The 12352-nt window shown below is 42.2% G+C and overlaps 1 protein-coding gene across 3 annotated transcripts in view; it reads left to right on the top strand.

The window, feature by feature from the left end:
- LOC126064515 (liver carboxylesterase 1-like) overlaps positions 1-12352 on the top strand; it is a 283681-nt gene that overhangs the window by 61297 nt on the left and 210032 nt on the right. Inside the window, exons 1-2 of one of the 3 annotated variants that reach the window (XM_049863671.1) lie at positions 7451-7581; positions 9742-9906. The exons of 1 other annotated variant lie outside the window; for it this stretch is intronic. In XM_049863671.1, coding sequence (XP_049719628.1) covers positions 9855-9906 — 52 coding nt within the window. In that variant the 5' untranslated portion in view covers positions 7451-7581; positions 9742-9854. Of the gene's footprint in view, positions 1-7450; positions 7582-9741; positions 9907-12352 lie in introns of those variants that run through there. One more of the 3 variants, XM_049863668.1, reaches the window with a different exon arrangement.

The following is a 12352-nucleotide window of genomic DNA, read 5'->3' as shown; positions in this document are numbered from 1 at the left end:
GTAAAAGATCACAATAATCAAAAAGAGGGACTAAATACAGGAGGCATAGATCTTCCATAAAGAGAGGGAAACAAGGTGATATAAGACGATACAAGTTAGGTTTTCACTTAGAAAATAGGGGTAGATATTAAGGTAACCACAAAGAGGTCTAACAATTTGATAATTCAAAATAAAAACCAAGAAAAACATAATGACTCAGCAAACATAAATTCTACTACTACCATAATGAGGAACACACAATTTACAAGGAAAAACTTCTCAGCACAAAAAAGTAACTGGAAAAATGAAATTGTCAACAACACACACAAAAAGGCATCAAAATGACAGCACTAAACTCACACTTATCTATAATTACGCTGAACGTAAACGGACTAAAGGCACCAATAAAGAGACAGACAGTCTCTCAGACTGGGTAAAGAAACACTATCTGTCTATATGCTGCCTACAAGAGACACACCTTAGGCTTAGAGATACAAACAAACTAAAACTCAAAGGATGGAAAAAAATATATCAAGCAAACAACAATCAAAAAAGAGCAGGAGTGGCAATATTAATTCCTGACAAAATAGCCCTTAAAGTTAAATCCACCACAAAGGATAAAGAAGGACACTACATAATGGTTAAAAGGACAATTTACCAGAATGATATAACCATATTAAATATTTATGCACCCAATGACAGGGCTGCAAGATACATAAAGCAAACTTTAACAGAATTGAAAAGTGAGATAGATACCTCCACAATTATAGTAGGAGACTTCAACAAACCACTTTCGGAGAAGAATAGGACTTCCAGCAAGAAGCTCAATACAGACACGTAAGATCTAATACCTACAATCAACCAACTTGACCTCATAGACTTATACAGGGCACTCCACCCAACAGCTGCAAAGTATACTTTTTTTTCCAGTGCACATGGAACATTCTCTAGAATAGATCACATATCAGGTCATAAAACAAACCTTTGCAGAATCCAAAACATCGAAATATTACAAAGCATCTTCTCAGACCACAAGGCCATAAAAGTAGAAATCAATAACAGAAAAACTAGGGAAAAGAAATCAAATACTTGGAAACTGAACAACACCCTGCTCAAAAAAGACTGGGTTATAGAAGACATTAAGGAGGGAATAAAGAAATTCATAGAATGCAACGAGTATGAAAACGCTTCCTATCAAAACCTCTGGGACACAGTGCTCAGAAGTCAATTTATATCAATAAATGCACACATACATAAAGAAGAAAGAGCCAAAAATCAGAGAACTGTCTCTACACCTTGAACAAATGGAAAGTGAGCAAGAAAAGAATCCATCAGCAACCAGAAGAAAACAAATAATAAAAATTAGAGCTGAACTAAATGAATTAGAGAACGGAAAAACAACTGAAAGAATTAACAAAGCCAAAAGCTGGTTCTTTGAAAAAATTAACAAAATTGATAAACCATTGGCCAGACTGACTAAAGAAATACAGGAAAGGAAACAAATAACCTGAATAAGAAATGAGATGGGCCATAACACAACAGATCCAACTGAAATTAAACGAATCATATCAGATTATGACAAAAAATTGTACTCTAACAAATTTCCAAAACTAGAAGAAATGGATGAATTCCTAGAAAAACACTACCTACCTAAACTAACACATTCAGAAGTAGAACAACTAAATAGACCCATAACAAAAAAAGAGATTGAAACGGTAATCAAAAAACTCCCAACAAAAAAAACCCCTGGCCCAGACGGCTTCACTGCAGGGTTCTACCAAACTTTCAGAGAAGAGTTAACACCACTACTACTAAAGGTATTTCAAAGCATAGAAAATGGTGGAATTCTACTTAACTCCTATGAAGTCACCATATCCCTAATACCAAAACCAGGTAAAGACACCACAAAAAAAGAAAATGACAGACCTATATCCCTCATGAACAGAGATGCAAAAATCCTCCACAAAATTCTAGCCCATAGAATTCAACAACATATCAAAAAAATAATCCACCACGACCAAGTGGGATTTATACCAGGTATCAAGGTTGGTTCAATATTAGAAAAACCATTAATGTAATCCACCACAGAAATGAAACAAAAGACACAAACCACATGATCTTATCAATTGATGTAGAAAAGGCATTTGACAAAGTCCAACACCCATTTATGATAAAAACTCTCAGCAAAATACGAATTGAAGGAAAATTCCTCAACATTATAAAGGGCATCTATACAAAGTCACTATGAGTCCGAATAGACTCGATGGCACTGAGTTTTTTTGGGGGATACAAAGCCAACAGCCAACATCATTCTAAATGGAGAGAGCCTGAAAGCATTTCCCTTGAGAACAGGAACCAGACAATGGTGCCCTTTATCACTGCTGTTATTCAACGTTGTGTTAGAGGTCCTAGCCAGGGCAACTGGGCTACACAACGAAATAAAGGGCACCTGGATTGGCAAGGAAGAAGTAAAATTATCTCTATTTGCAGATGACATGATCTTATACACAGAAAACCCTAAGGAATCCTCCAGAAAACTAATGAAACTAATAGAAGAGTTCGGCAGAGTCTCAGGTTACAAGAGAAACATACAAAAATCACTTTGATTCCGCTACATCAATAAAAAGAACATCGAAGAGGCAATCACCAAATCAATACCATTCACAGCAGCCCCCAAGAAGATAAAATACTTAGGAATAAATCTCACCAAAGATATAAAAGACCTATATAAAGAAAACTACAAAGTACTAGTGCAAGAAACTAAAAGGGAACTACATAAGTGGAAAAACATACCTTGCTTATGGATAGGAAGACTTAACATAGTAAAAATGTCTATTCTACTAAAAGCCACCTATATATACAATGCACTTCTGATCCAAATTCCAACAACATTTTTTAATGTGATGGAGAAACAGATCGTGAACTTCATATGGAAGGGAAACAAGCCCCGAATAAGCAAAACATTACTGAAAAAGAAGAAGAAAGTGGGAGGCCTGATTTTAGAACCTATTATACAGCCACAGTAGTCAAAACAGCCTGGTACTGGTACAGCAACAGGTACATAGACCCATGGAACAGAATTGAGAACCCAGATACAAATCCATCCACATATGAGCAGCTGATATTTGACAAAGGCCCAGTGTCAGTTAATTGGGGAAAAGATAGCCTTTTTAACAAATGGTGCTGGCATAACTGGATATCCATTTGCAAAAAAGTGAAACAGGACCCATACCTCACACCATGCACAAAAACTAACTCCAAGTGGATCAAAGACCTAAACATAAAGACTAAAACGATAAAGGTCATGGAAGAAAAAAGAGGGACAACATTAGGAGCCCTAATACAAGGCATAAACAGAATACAAAACATTACCAAAAATGATGAAGAGAAACCAGACAACTGGGAGCTCCTAAAAATCAAACACCTATGCTCATCTAAAGACTTCACCAAAAGAGTAAAAAGACCACCTACAGATTGGGAAAGAATTTTCAGCTATGACACATCCGACCAGTGCCTGATCTCTAAAATCTATATGATTCTGTTAAAACTCAACCACAAAAAGACAAACAACCCAATTAAAAAGTAGGCAAAGGATATGAACACGTACTTCCTAAAGAAGATATTCAGGCGGCTAACAGATACACGAGAAAATGCTCTCGATCATTAGCCATTAGAGAAATGCAAATTAAAACTACGATGAGATTCCATCTCACTCCAACAAGGCTGGCATTAATCCAAAAAACACAAAATAATAAATGTTGGAGAGGCTGCGGAGAGATTGGAACTCTTAGACACTGCTGGCGGGAATGTAAAGTGATACAACCACTTTGGAAATCTATCTGGCATTTCCTTAAAAAGTTAGAAATAGAACTACCATACAACCCAGAAATCCCACTCCTCGGAATAAATCCTAGAGAAATAAGAGCCTTCACACGAACAGATATATGCACACCCATGTTTATAGCAGCACTGTTTACAATAGCAAAAAGCTGGAAGCAACCAAGGTGTCCATCAACGGATGATTGGATAAATAAATTATGGTATAGTCACACAATGGAATACTATGCATCGATAAAGAACAGTGAGGAATCTGTGAAACATTTCATAACATGGAGGAACCTGGAAGGCATTATGCTGAGTGAAATTAGTCAGATGCAAAAGGACAAATATTGTATAAGACCACTATTACAAGATCTTGAGAAATAGTTTAAAATGGGAAGAACGCGTTGTTTTGTGGTTAGGAGACGGGGGAAGGAGTGAGGGTAGGAGAGGGTTATTTACTGATTAGATTGTAGATAAGAACTACTTTAGGTGAAGGGAAGGACAACACTCAATACACAAAAGGTCAGCTCAACTGGACTGGACCAAAAGCAAAGAAGTTTCCGGGATAAACTGAATGCTTCGAAGGTCAGGGGAGCAAGGGCGGGGGTTTGGGGACTATGGCTTCAGGGGACATCTAAGTCAATTGGCAAAATAAATTCTATTAAGAAAACATTCTGCATCCCACTTGGAAGTGTGGCGTCTGGGGTCTTAAATGCTAACCAGCGACCATCTAAGATGCATCAGTTGGTCTCAACCCACCTGGATCAAAGGGGAATGAAGAACACCAAGGTCGCAAGATAATTATGAGCCCAAGAGACAGAAAGGGCCACATAAACCAGAGACTACATCAGCCTGAGACCAGAAGAACTTGATAGTGCCTGGCTACAACCGATGACTGCTCTGACAGGGAACACAACAGAGAACCCCTGAGGGAGCAGGAGAGCAGTGGGATGCAGACCCCAAATTCTCATAAAAAGACCAGACTTAATGGTGTGACTGAGACTAGAAGGACCCCAGAGGTCATGGACCCCAGACCTCCTGTTAGCCCAAGACAGGAACCATTCCCAAAGCCAGCTCTTCAGACAGGTATTGGGACTGGACAATGGGTTGGAGAGAGATGCTGATGAGGAGTGAGCTACTTGTATCAGGTGGACACTTGAGACTGTGTTGGCATCTCTTGTCTGGAGGGGAGATAGCAGGGTAGAGAGGGTTAAAAACTGGCAAAATTGTCAAAAAAGAAGAGACTGGAAGGGCTGACTCATTAGGGGGAGAGTAAGTGGGAGTATGGAGTAAGGTGTATATAAGCTTATACGTGACAGACTGACTTGATTTGTAAATGTTCACTTAAAGCTCAATAAAAATTATTAAAAAAAAAACTACGATGATTCCCTGTTATGAGGATTTTTTTTTTAATTAATCTGAATTTGTTTTTGTGATTTCCCTATTTGAGTTGATATCAGGATGCTCTGTTCTGTGAACTTGTGTTGTGCTGGTATCTGATATTATTGGTTTTCTGACCAAACAATTTCCTTTAGTATTTCTTGTAGCTTTGGTTTGGTTTTTGCAAATTCTCTAAGCTTGTGCTTATCTGTAAATGTCTTAATTTCGCCTTCATATTTCAGAGAGAGTTTTGCCGGATATATGATCCTTGGCTGGCAGTTTTTCTCCTTCAGTGCTCTGTGTATGTCATCCCATTGCCTTCTTGCCTGCATGGTTTCTGCTGAGTAGTCTGAACTTATTCTTATTGATTCTCCCTTGAAGGGGACCTTTCTTTTCTCCCTGGCTGCTTTTAAATTTTTCTCTATATCTTTGGTTTTGGCAAGTTTGATGATAATACATCTTGGTGTTTTTCTTTTTGGATCAATCTTAACTGGGGTTCGATGAGCATCTTGGATACATATCCTTTCATCTTTCATGATGTCAGGGAAGTTTTCTGTCAGCAGATCTTCAACTATTTTCTCTGTGCTTTCTGTCCTCTCTCCCTGTTCTGGGACTCCAATCACACTCAAGTTATCCTTCTTGATAGAGTCCCACATGATTCTTAGGGTTTCTTCATTTTTTTTAATTCTTTTATCTGATTTTTTTTCAGCTATGTTGGTGTTAATTCTCTGGTCCTCCAGATTTCCCAGTCTGCATTCTAATTGCTCGAGTCTGCTCCTCTGACTTCCTATTGTGTTGTCTAATTCTGTAATTTTATTGTTAATCTTTTGGATTTCTACATGCTGTCTCTCTATGGATTCTTGCAACTTATTAATTTTTCCACTATGTTCTTGAATAATCTTTTTGATTTCTTCAACTGTTTTATCAGTGTGTTCCTTGGCTTTTTCTGCAGTTTGCCTTATTTCGTTTCTGAGGTCATCCCTGATGTCTTGAAGCATTCTGTAAATTAGTTTTTTATATTCTGTATCTGATAATTCCAGGATTGTATCTTCATTTGGGAAAGATTTTGATTCTTTTGTTTGGGGGGTTGTAGAAGCTGTCGTGGTCAGCTTCTTTATGTGGTTTGATATCGACTGCTGTCTCAAAAAAAAAAGATATAGTAGTAGTTTATTCTGAAATTGCTCACTGAGTCTTATCTTGTTTTGTTTTCTTTCAATATACGTGGGTGGGCTACTAGATTGTGCTGTCTTGTTTGTTGTAGCCCTTGACTTACTTATGACCTACTACCAGCTGGTTTGGGCTGTTGCCAGATATATATGCCTGAGTCTATTCACTATTCTTTAGTAGAATCTGATTTTGGGTCATCAAGTGTGTGGTGCTGACTGTCACCTATCCACCTACAGAAGTAGTGGTGATATTTGTGAGCACCAGATTCTAGTAGCAGCAGGGGGTCACACTCCGGGGGGGCAGGATGCTGACAGGCTTCCCCCAAGAGTCAGTGAGGTAGCTGTGTCTCTATTCCTATAGCACCTTGGTGGGTGGGCTCTGCAGCTGCACCTTAGGCCCCCAATGCAAGTACCTCTACAGATTGGTAGGTGTCACCCTCCTTAGACCCCTAAGGCAGGAGGCTAGGTGGTCTGGGGGGAGCTTCAGCCCTCAGTTCCCTGTTGTGGGTCAGTGAGGGCTCTGTTGAATATGCAGAGATATCAGACCTGGGAAACTTGTCTTTCCAGTAATCTGCTAAAACAATTACAGTCAGATCCATCAGGAATGCCTTTGCATTATAATAGCCACCTTGTTCCCTGTAGGGATGAAAGCCCAAGACTGTGGATCACATATGCTTGGCTGGAGCTGGTTCTGTGTTTTTAGTCCAATTAGGGAAGGATTTTTGGTCCCTGGGTTTTTTGTAGCTGCTTCTCTCAGACCAGGAGAATGGGTTAGGAAAAGACCCCCCCCCCCAAAAAAAAAGAGAGAGAGAGAGAAAGAAAAACCGCAGTGCAGTTCACCCTCTGGCTCAGGAAATTCCAATGTTAATGAAGCCGCCGGGGAAGGGGAGGGGAGGATTCAGATAAATAGGAGAGAGTAGCACCCCAGAATATAGACAAAGTTACTTATCTTGCTTCAGATGACAGTTTTTTCTGAGATTCCCGAGGGGAGCGCGTTGACTGTGTGCGCTGGCTGGGTAGAGATCGCCCTGAGGGTCTGGCCCACGTCCCGCGCTTGCGCTATCTCAGAAGCTGCGGTTAGTTCCTCCACTCCCAGTCCAAAGCCCAGCGCTAAGGTACCCGGCTGGGACGCTGCAGTCCTGGCTCCAGAACCAGTTGCTGCCTCCCGGTGACTTCTCCTCCTGTCAGCCGTGTTGCTGTGCTGCCTGCGTGCACTGGCTGGGCTTCCCCCAAGGTCAGTTCAGGGGGCTAGGGCTGTGCCCCGTGTTTGAACCCTCTCAGGATGTCGTGCTCAGCTCCCATGCACCCTGTCCAAAGCCTGGCGCCAACGTTTCCTGACTGGGACGCTGGCTCCAGGCTCCGAAAACAGTTGCTGCTTCCCCGTGGTTGTTCTTGCTCAGTCTCTGTCATTCAGGTCAACTCTTTAGATCTGTGTTTGATGGTCAGGGTTTGTAGATTGCCATGTATGTGATCGATTCACTTGTTTTTCCAAGTCTTTGTTGCAAGAGGGATCCGAGGTAGCTTCTACCTAGTCAGCCATCTTGGCCCCCGCCTCCTCCATCTTCTTTTGGTGCTTCCTGTGTCATTTAATATTTGCCCCATGTAATCCTTCAATATTGCAACACGAGGCTTGAATTTTTTCATCAATTCTTTCAACTTGACAAATGCCAAGCATGTTCTTTTCTTTTGCTTTTCTATCTCCAGATCTTTGTACATTTCATTATAATACTTTACTTTGTTTTCTTGAGCCAGCCTTTAAAACGTTCTCTTCAGCTCTTTTACTTCATCATTTCTTCTGTTTAAGAGCAAATTTCAGAGTCTCTTCTGACATCTGTTTTGGTTTTTCCTGTCTTTTTAATGACCTCTTGCTTTCTTCATGTATGATGTATGATGTCCTTGATGTCCTGCCACAACTCATCTGGTCCTCAGTCATTAGTGTTCAATGAGTCAAATCTATTCTTAAGATGGTCTCTAAATTCAGGTGGGATATACTCAAGGTCATACTTTGGCTCTCTTGGATTTGTTCTAATTTTCTTCAGCTTCAACTTAAACTTACATGTGAGCAATTAATGGTGTGTTCCACAGTCGGCCCCTGGCCTTGTTCTGACTGATGATATCGAGCTTTTCCATCACCTCTTTCTACACATGTAGTTGATTTGATTCCTGTGTATTCCATCTGGCGAGGTCCACATGGACAAAAACTAGTAAACCCATTGGTGTCCATTCGAATCCAACTCATACCGACACTATAGGACAGAGTAGAAGTGCCCCATCGGGTTCCCGAGGAGCACCTGGTTGATTCGAACTGCCAACCTTTTGGTTAGCAGCCAAACTCTTAAGCGTTACGCCACCAGCTTTCTGATCCACATGTATATTCACAATTTATGTTGTTGAAAAATGGTATTTGCAAAGAAGAAGCCATTGGTCTTGCAAAATTCTATCATTCAATCTCCAGCATCATTTTTATCACCAAGGCCATATTTCCCAACTGTACCACAGTGCATTTAACTAATCCCTATTTGGGGACATTTAATGATTCTATGAAAGAGGCTTTGAGCATCTTTATTGTGTCCCCAGCATGTTACCCAGGTGTACCCAGGTATACCAACACTCTTTATCCCCCTATTTTGATGCTTTCATATTGACTGTAATTTCGTCCCCACATCTGTGTTGTACACTACACGGTGAACACCAGGAAGAGATGGGATGTGTTTTGAATTCATCTTTATATCCATAGCACCTAGCAAAGTGCCAGGCATGCAGTAAATATTTGAGGAATGAATGAATAAAGTATGGATGGATGACTACAGCCAGGCACAAGGGGGAGATGGATATCCTTCACTGTAAGAATAGTCCGATCAAAGACCACTGCCTTGAGTGGCATGGAGTTCTCTGTCTCAGGAGTGTGTAACAGCAGGCTGGGTCAGCTGGCAAAAATGTTGTGAACTTAATCGAGGCATCACATGGGGGATTGGATGAAATTTAAGATGTCTTCCAAATTTGAGAGCCTAGAAATCTAGGAAATTTAAGCCCAGGGAAGCTAAGAGATTTGTCCTAAATTACCCAGCAGTTCTGGGGATGGGAGTTCCTCTAACAATTTTAAAGTTTGTTTTGAGTTTCCAAGATCAAAGCTTCATCTCCCTCCTGGGCTTCTGCCTGCTTGCCTTTGGGAAATTCACAGGGCACTGAGATCAATGTCCAGCAAAAGTGGCAACCCTTATGTAACAAGTTGTTTAATAAGTTTGTAACTTTGGGAATTAGAGAGTTTGTTCAGGCTGCTTAGATAAGAGGTCATACTCCAGGTGGGCGTGGCTTAGCCCCCTCCCCCGTCCCGCCCCAGCGATCCTTACAAGAGGGATAGCTTTTCAAGATATCTTCTGTTATGGCTAACCAGGGGCCTGACCCGGAGCTTAGGCGCTGGGGCGGGACCTGCGAAGCACTTCGACCTGCGAAGCACCCTGGAGCGCGCGAGCCCTCGCTGGTTGCAGATACAGTAACCCTTCCACGATGCGGTTCTTGGCTCTGGTCCTGGCCTCCATCGCCGCTGCCATGGTTCAGGGTGAGTCATTTTGAAATACAAATATTGGGGGACACAACTGGAAATCCTTGTTTTGGGAGAATTGGACCGAGCTGTATTTAGGGCAAAGAAGAAGTCTCGTTCAGTTAACAGTGCACGCCTTACCAATTGGAGAAGCCGGGCCAGCCCATCCTGGGTCCTGGAGGTGGTGCAAGAGCGGATAAACACTGGGCAACCACCGCCCTACGGGCAGGACAGCAAAGAGCTCACCTCATGCCTCACAGATGAGATCTTCATTAGTCAAGATATGGCCAAATCACGGGGAAGGGCTTAGCAGAGAATTAAAAGCATGAACTCTGAAGCCAGTGTACTTGGATTTGAATACAGCTCGGCACTTACTAGCTGTGTGCTCTCCTTAACTTTTCCGTGCCTGTTTTTCCATCTCTGAAATGGGAATGATAATAGTAACTACCTCACTGGGCTGTTGTGAGGATGAAATAGGTTATCGTTTCCAAAGCACTTAAGATAGTGCAAAATACAGAAAACCGTAAACCAGTGCAAACCCTTTGCCATGGAGCTGATTGCCACTCATAGCAACCCTCTAAGAGAGAGTAGAACTGCTCCAGAGTAGAACTGCACCTCAGAGTTTCCAAGGAGTGGCTGGTGGATTCGAACTGCCAAGCTCTTAACCACTGTGCCACCAGGGCTCCTCCTGATATAGAGGAAGCATGAAAAAGGATTCGATACATAAAGGGGTACAGCCAGGGACCTCAGAATGCATCTGTACCATTTTAGAGAAGGAGAAACTGAGGTGCAGAGAGGGAAAGTACTTGCCCAAGGTCAGCCAGACAATCATGCCCTGGGATGCATCACTGGCTTTGGAAACCAGGCCAGCACTCCCCCTGTTGATATGCTGACAGCCCAGACCCCACCTGGATTCTGTCTTCTTTCTGGAGCAAAGAGTTGGTGGCTGTGACTCTGTGAGAGGCTAGGACTGTGTGAGGGCACAGTGAGAAAGGAACCGAATTTGGAGTGTGATACATTTCCTTACGCTGGTTACCGCATCCCATCTCCATCTTTACAAAGTCCACACTGGCTGCTTTCACATCCTCAGTTTACTTCTTTGTAAAATGGGTATATTAACACCTACCTAGCAGGGCTGTTTCGAGGCTTAATTTAAAAGAGCTGGAGTCATAACGTAAGTGGCAACTGCTGTTATTACCATTATTGTTTATGCCCCCATTCACCCACTTTCGCAACCTGGGAAATTTGACTTCTATTCACGGTTGAAGGTTATCATTGAGCTAATAAAGGCAAAGCCTAGTGCATTCTTCTCAATTTCTTCTCCTTAAGATCTTTGAAGCACTCTCTTCACGTGGCCAGCCCCTCTTCCTCTTTCCCCGTTGGCTACCATGATGCTGTCTCCCCACAACCCCACTGTGACCCCTGCCACCCCTCTGAGGGAGTTTCTCAGGCTTACCTGTAGCTGTCCCCTGTTCCTTATCCTTAGCTCTGTCTCTTTCCTCTCACACCGGCCTCCTCAGTGAAGCCTCATGCACCCATGGCCTCACCCTGCCCCATTCAAGTCTTGAAGTGCTCACTTCCTGTGGCACCTTCTCACTTGGTTATGTGGCTGAACCTCAGTGAAATGAGCCTGAAACAAAACCCAGGACCACAAGCCAGCCTCTTGGTCTTCTTCCTTTCCTTTGCATGTCCCCCACGTCTGGTCAGGTGCCAATTCTTGTCAATACCATCTTCAAAATTCCTTACATACATTAACTGTATTTCTTCATATTTTTCCTTCTAATTATGAAAAGGAATCCATGTGCAGTGCAGAAAACTTGAAAAGCACACACACACAAAAAAAGGTCACCTGTAAGGACATCACCCATTGGCATTTTCATATATGTGCACCCAGAAGAGTTCACCTCACGGTCATTTGTAACAATTAGCAACAACAACAAAAGAAAGCAATCTGAATGTCCACACTATGGGACTGACTGTTAACAGTATCCGACATGGATACTGCTTTGTAACCTACATTTGCGTGAAGAGTGTCCCATATCATTAGATATTCTTCCATAAGGCCATATCTATGTTATTCTTTTCTGTTCTGGGCTCGTGCTTTCAGGAGATGTTGACAGTTTGTCTGTACTCAAAGGGAAGCAAGTGGGAGGACCGGAGGCTAGAAATAAGTTCCTATGAGGAATGTTTAAACACATGAAGGTTACTGGGGCTGTAAAAGAGAAGGTTCGAGGGATGGGCATGGCTAAGTGCCTGAAGAGCAGATAGGTTAGTTCAGTGCAGTCCCAGAGCAGGTAGAACCAGGACTGATGGTGGAAGCTGCAGGGAGGTGAATATTAGCTCAAGAGGGAAGACTTGTCTGCTCTACAAGGATGGAGTTGGAACAGACAAGAATCTGACCCCCAGACTCTCTCCCTGCTGGGTGCACCGGCTCAGAACCACCAGAAGAATATTCTTCCAGCTG

Source organism: Elephas maximus, chromosome 21 (assembly GCF_024166365.1).
Source record: "Elephas maximus indicus isolate mEleMax1 chromosome 21, mEleMax1 primary haplotype, whole genome shotgun sequence".
Classification (NCBI taxonomy): Eukaryota; Metazoa; Chordata; class Mammalia; order Proboscidea; family Elephantidae; genus Elephas; species Elephas maximus.
Note: the sequence above shows the minus strand (reverse complement) of the source record. Positions and strands in the feature narration are given on the sequence as shown.